At 29.1% G+C, this 7,127-nt stretch overlaps 1 protein-coding gene across 1 annotated transcript; it reads left to right on the top strand.

The window, feature by feature from the left end:
- The first annotated feature begins 1,589 nt into the window (after window positions 1-1,589).
- LOC124838956 (importin subunit alpha-4-like) lies at window positions 1,590-4,434 on the top strand. Its single transcript, XM_088115721.1, has 10 exons — window positions 1,590-1,778; window positions 1,862-1,964; window positions 2,042-2,133; window positions 2,214-2,345; window positions 2,536-2,721; window positions 3,031-3,194; window positions 3,275-3,356; window positions 3,508-3,636; window positions 3,908-4,035; window positions 4,104-4,434. The coding sequence occupies exons 1-10, from the start codon at window positions 1,590-1,592 to the stop codon at window positions 4,432-4,434; spliced, it is 1,536 nt and encodes a 511-aa protein (XP_087971847.1).
- Window positions 4,435-7,127: the final 2,693 nt, after the last annotated feature.

The following is a 7,127-nucleotide window of genomic DNA, read 5'->3' as shown; positions in this document are numbered from 1 at the left end:
CAAATACCCAATTTAATTGCAACAACTCAATTCTACTTCAGATTTCTCCTATTTCAAAGTACAAGTAAGTTATATGTGACCCTAGAATAGACCAAAAAAAACCATTTCAACCCATACAACCTTTACTTCATAATCCCACCCATCAACACCCTTATTTAGACCAAAGCAATCCATAAGTCAACTTACTTCTTATTTCTCCCCACCATACCAAATGTATACCATAAACATTCATAACAGCAAAACAAATGACACATGCAAGAAAACTCTTATGCATGGCCTTAAACTAAGAATTAAAGAAAAATGAAGCTGAAATTTACTTATTTTAGAGTAGAAACTGATGGGTAAGAAATGAAGGATTCATCGTCGTGCTCGTTTAGGCACTTCTTGATCATCAAATAGATGATTTAGAAATTAGAAATTGTAAAGAAAAGGAAAAAAGAACTCAAAGAAAGAGTTCTACAGATATAACAAATGTTTTTTTTATAATGAGACGAGTTTATGAAAATATATTTTTATTATTAATTTTTTTTAACTTTAAAATATTGTGTGTGATTATTTTAAAACACTTACCAACTCTAATACTTTATTTTCTAAGTTTTTACATATGGTTTATCAATCCTTAAGAAAATAAAATAAATTTACATATAATATAATACAAAGAGAAATATTGCTTAAAGTTTAAGAAAATTATAAAATGTGATGAAAACTTAGTGTACGATGAAAGCCCTTAATTGATAGAGGGAATATTTATGCAGGGTTGAGAAAACTAGAGGATGGGATGACATTGCATATGCTCTCAAACCCAGTCCTCCTGCCTTCACGAGACTTGCAATATTTTAGGTCAAATAGAAAACAAGTGCGGTGCGAAAATAAGGAGGGAAACAAAACAAAAATTTCTTTAATAATATTATTTTTAATTTGTCTGCGGCTTCCTTCAAAACCGCTGAAACTTTATAGGGTTTTCAGAACTGCTAAAAAAAAACCCCTATTATAATGTTATTTTTTTGTAGTGTTAGAATAAAATTTAATATAAAATAAAGAAATAATTAGTTATATATATATATATATATGAATAAAATTATTAATATATTATTATAGTTGTAATACAAGTGAAAAATTAAATAAAGAAGATGTGTAAATGGTACTTTACTTCAAATACAATAGAAATCTTTATTTTTAAATGAGAATTTGAAGTTGAAAATTTAAAAGTTCCTTATAAAATTTCATAATTTCCATTTTATAATTGGATTTCTAATAAATGAAAAAAAAAAGAGAAATGAAAGATGTTTGGAGGGGTGGAAAGAAACAAGAGAGAAGGTAAATAAACAAATAAATAAAAAGTGTGGTATCTCACTTCTTTGATCATAATTCGTTTTTTATAATATCATCTAAATTAAGATCTAATAAAAAATAGAGTAATATTTATTTTAAAAAATCATAATTTAATCGAAAGACAGGTAGGTAGTGGCGCGCCTTAGTGTTGGTTTGAATAAACAGGTAGGTATTCTGTTTACAGTTTACAGTTTACAGTTGGGTTGAACTCACACAGACACACAAAGAAAGTCACAAAGAAAAGGCAAGACTGAAGAATGTCTCTGCGGCCCAGTTCGAGTTCTGGTTCTCCTTCGAAGACAAGGAGAAAAATGTATAAGGGTGGAATTGACGCAGAAGACAGTCGGAGAAGGAGGGAAAAAGACCTTGTCGCCATTAGAAAAATCAAACGTCAAACCACTCTTCTCAAGAAACGACAAGAACCAGAAGAACACAAATTTGATAAGGTATCTTTACGATCTCTTTTATTTAATTAGTTCTTCTAATAATTTTTTTAATTTTTTTTTTCTGACTTTGAATTAATCCTTAGCTGCTGGATGCTGTTCCTGAGATAGTGAAACGTATATGTGATGAGTATCCTCACAAACAATTGGAAGCAACTGCTCACTTAAGAACTATTTTAACACTTGGTGGTATATATCAATTCATTTTTCATTATCATATCATGCTAATTTTATAGCATTTATTCATTGGGGATATCTGTGTTCAGACCCGGCCCCTCCAGTTGATGAGCTAGTTAAGCATGCTATCCTCCCTCGCTTTCTGGAGTTATTATCAAGGGACGATGCACCCTATTTGCAGGTATACTTGTGCAGCATTGCATTTCCATTTTCTTGTTGAGATTTTCAATGTTTCATTCCATGTTTCAATGTGCTGTGCAGGTAGAAGTTCTGTGGGTTATATCCGATTTTGTTTTCGCATCATCCCAACACAAAAGTGCTGTGGTTGAAGTTGGTGTTGTTCCTCTCTTGGTCAATCTTTTCTCTAGTAGCCATGATGATATAAGAGAAGAGGTCAGATCTTCTGTTTGCTTTTTAAAGTCTTCAATTTTTTGTGTTTATAACTCAGTTTTATTATCTCTTTAAAATAACCGTTTTCTTAGAGTATTTATAAATACTTTTATTTGCTTTGTCTTGATTATTTGTACCCAAAAGGAAAATAATAATAATAATAATAGAGTTTGGTTTCCCATGTCTTGTACAGGCAATATGGATTTTAGGAAACATTGTTGGTGACTCCCCAGACTTTAGGGATCTTGTTCTTAGCCATGGTGCTCTCATGCCATTATTATGTCAGTTGCAACCACATTCATCATTGCATATAGTAAGGGCTGTTACGTGGTCTTTATCTGTTTTGCTCCGTGGAATGCCTCCAGTAGATTTTGAACAGGTAAAATCTCACTCGAGATTTATTTGAATTTCATGCATTGACACATTCAATAATTTGAAAATGTCATGTAATATGGAAATAGGATGATTGGTGTACTCTTCATGGTTACAAATATAGTGATCATATGAGTGTAAGCATGCAAACTTTACCACTGAATCCAGTTCCGTTGTTAGTCTGAGAATTGTGTAATATCTTGTATAAATAGTTAAAATATAACAACTATTAATGTTTACATTCATCTTTATGGTAACATGCATACTGTTGTATATTAGTAAGTATGTTAGTGAGAAATGGCTTGATCCTTGTCAGGTAAAGATTGCCTTACCTGCTCTTCAGCGACTCATCCATGCGACCGATGAAGATGTTTTAGCAGATACATGCTGGACTTTGGCTTACATTTCGGAAGGTCGTATGGACATTGTTCAAGCTATTATTGAATTAGGAGTTTGCCCAAAACTTGTGCAACTTCTTCAGTACGTTCTTTTATATATCCTCTCTTCCCTTTTGTGTCTCTATTCATTTCCTAGAAAAAAAACATTTAAATTTCATTTATCAGGTATCCATTAGATGGAGTTATTCTACCTGCACTTGAGGCTTTAGGAAATATTGCTGCTGGTGGTGAGGCTCATACACAGGTAGAAAGAATATGTTTCACATTTAAATACTGAGACAAAATCATTTTATGGTCCCTTCATCTTTTCATCTTCTGTGTTCTGAATAAATAATCGTTGTAGATACTACCGTCTTCTAATTCCATTGCTACTAAAAAAACTCATCTATTTTCAGTTTCTGATCGATAACCAATTGCTCCCGTGTCTTCGCCAACTCCTTGAGCGTGAATACACAAAAACCATATTTAAAGAAGCTAGTTGGACAATCGCAGTTATCACATCTGTGACTTCAGCTCAAGTACAGGTAAGAAAGGCTAATGGATCACTGAGTCCATATTTTTTTTTTTTTCTAGAAAGAATCAATGTCCAGTGATAGACATTAGGTATCCGTTTAGGAATACGCCTACCTGAGAGAGGTGGAGAGAAAGTGATTCTGTTTATCTGAGAGAGGTGGAGAGAAAGTGATTCTGTTTTATGTATTGATAGATAACAAGTCATCATGAGGATCATGGAAATGTGTTTACATAAAAAATAGTGAAACCTTTGAAAAAATGGTTATTATATTATCTGTGCAGGCTGTGGTCGATGCCGACATTATTCCTGCTCTTGTTAAAGTTGTCCATAATGCGGAGTTTGAGGTGAAGAAGGAGGCTGCCTGCGCGATCTTCAATGTCACTTGTATAGGATCTGATGACAATATCAGGTATAAAGACATTTTTCATAAAGGCATTTTTATAATTTTTACTGCTGTGATGAACATTATTATGGTAGGGTCCTTGCGGCTGAGGGTTGCATTGAGGCACTATGTGAACTCTTGACCTGTCCAGACCCAAAGCTGGTGAAAGTTTGTCTGGAGGGGCTGGTGAACATGTTGGCAGTTGGAGAAGCTGACAAGGATGAGAAAGGCAATGTTTTTGCTCGAAGGGTTGAGGAATGTGGAGGATTGGACAAGATTGAAACATTGCAACTTCATGAGAACATTGACATTCATACGAGAGCTCTGTGGATTTCCGATTGCTTTCGAGCAGAGAATGAGTTGGAAGATACGAATATGAGCTTCAGCCTGCTTGATTTTTCACTCATACAACACTTACAAGAGTAAAATCTCATAAAAAAAGTCATTTTTTCTACTTTTAAAACAAAAGGATGAATAGAAAAGTAAAAAAATTACTGTCAAATTGAATTAAAAAATTTCTGTATGACAAAATATCATTTCTTTAGTAGAATATGTCTTGCATTATGTTCTATCACTTTCTTGTTTCAGCTAAAAACAATATAGTTTAAATCTAACATATCTATCTAGTTAAATAGATATAGTATTAGATTAGATTAAGAAACTCAAATAAAATATAGCTGTTATAATATCTAGTCTGCATAATATTTTGCTATAAACGAGAAATAAAAATAAACCAGAATCTCTTCTATTGCGGTTCAAATTTTCTATTAGCCTTTTTCATCGTTCAAAATGAAATGAAGAATATAAGCCGAAGAAATAATACATAGCATTATTTAATACCTTTTTTACTTTTAGATTCACTAACATGGATAAGGGAAATTTAAATAATATCTACAAAATTATAAGTTTTGATATGATCGACTTGTGTGAACAAAAACTATTTTTTCTCTAATATAAATGGGGGCAAAATCAAACGTCTATTTTTATTTTTATTTTATTATATTTTATATTATTCCATTTTATTCTATCTTATGTTGCTTTGATTCTTACATATTCAACCACTCAAACTCAGGTCGTTGATAAAATCGATATGATAAAATGTTAAATATTATATATATGACTTTTTAATAGGAAACATAAGGTTTGGCTACATTTTATTGGTGAAGAAATTTATGATATATAAATATATATATATATATATATATATATATATATATTAGTTTTTAAATTAAATCAACGTATTCGATCTATTATGTTTTTAGTGTCTAACATCATGCTACACTAAAGCAAGTGATAGAAATGGTCAGTATTTAAAATGTTGTCTATGACACCAACATAATTAATAGGAAGGATAATATTGACTAAATCTTAAATTAGAGGAAAGATTGAATGTTTTATAAATAGAATTACCCAATTAAATAGTTTTTACAAAATATTTTTTAATAACTAACCCCTAATTTTGTTTAAGTAAATATAAATGTAAAAAGCAAAAAGAATAATGTGAGGTGTGTATGTGAACACATTTTGGCACATTTCTATCAAAGCGCTATTATTCTATTTGTATGTGGCAACATATAAGGTGATGGTTGAATTTCATTTATGTCATCTAGTGTTGATAATGTGTTGTGCCAATATATTTTTGTTGCCATTTGTTTAGAAAGTTTAAACTTGTCTTGTTGAGATTTAGAAGATTTTGGGTATTTTAGTTGGATGTGGATTCAAATTATCATGAACGTGGATTTGAGATATTTTTCTCTTCAAGAATTCCATATATCTCTTTAAGAAATTGTAATATGAAAAAAAAATGTTTATATTATATTTTTGTTAAATCTTATCCCATAACAAATACATAAAGAATTCCATATATCTATTTAAGAAATTGCAATATGAAAACAAATGTTTATATTATATTTTTGTTAAATCTTATTTCATAATAATATTGATAGTACCTAGTATTGTCATAATATCGACCAATTTATTTTTTTTAACTAATTGAAGAAGAATTTGTAAATTTATAAAACAAAGGGGATGGATTTTTCATCTCTAAGAAAAACCATTTTGATCCCCTATTAGAAAAATCCCTAATTTTTCTTTGAAACTTCAATTCTTACATAAAATTCTTGTTTTGACAATTCTAAATTCGAAAATGATTTTTTACTAATAAATCGATACTCAAACTCTTTTCATTTTGACTCTTATTTTCTATCAAAGCAACAAAATTCCAAATTTTCATACGATAGGAAGTGCTTCCAAAACTTGTTAAATAATTTTTATGGATTCTATCATTTCACTAATTCGAACTAAACAAGGAGCTCATAAATCTCCTTCTATTATCATTGAACTCCCTAATGAAATTCTTCTTAACATTTATAATTATCCATTTTACATAGATTTCATTTTATTCTAGAAACCCCAAACATCAGTCTTAATAAACCCAAATTAATAATTATTTTTACATCAACTACACGGACATTCTCAACCCGTTCTAAAATAATAGGATTTATTATTTTACATAATAATTTTTTCTAATAGTCAAGAATTACGAATCTAGATGAATATAGATACTCACATATTTTATTTATATTTGAGAAAATTTCACTTATTCTTATACCTTTTATTATATATATATATATATATATATATATATATTTAAGTAACATTTAAATATTTGTAATTTTAAATAGATAATAATTTATTTTATATATTTAATTAAGTATACTTTCCTTATTTTATTTAATAATTAACATATTAATTAGACTAAAACTTAAACAAAATGAATTGTAAAGAAGATTAACAATTAAGTTAGAAGAAAAAAAATTGTAATATATTAAAATTTTAAAAATATATTGTGAGTCAACTATATTTATTCACATAAAAACATACAAGTGATATCCTTAGAATAAAACTTAATATAAGACAAAGAAATAAATAGTTATATACGAATAAAATTATTAATATATTATTATAATTGTAATACTAGTGAAAAATTACCTAAAGAAGATATCTAAACGGTACTTTACTTCAAATACAATAGAAACCTTTATTTTAAAATGAGAATTTGAAGTTGAAAGTTTAAAAGTTCCTTATAAAATTTCATAATTTCTATTTTATAATTGAAT

Source organism: Vigna umbellata, chromosome 5, assembly GCF_029865625.1.
Source record: "Vigna umbellata cultivar VRB3 chromosome 5, Vumbellata_1.0, whole genome shotgun sequence".
Lineage (NCBI taxonomy): Eukaryota > Viridiplantae > Streptophyta > Magnoliopsida > Fabales > Fabaceae > Vigna > Vigna umbellata.
This window is presented reverse-complemented; position numbering and strand designations above follow the sequence as displayed.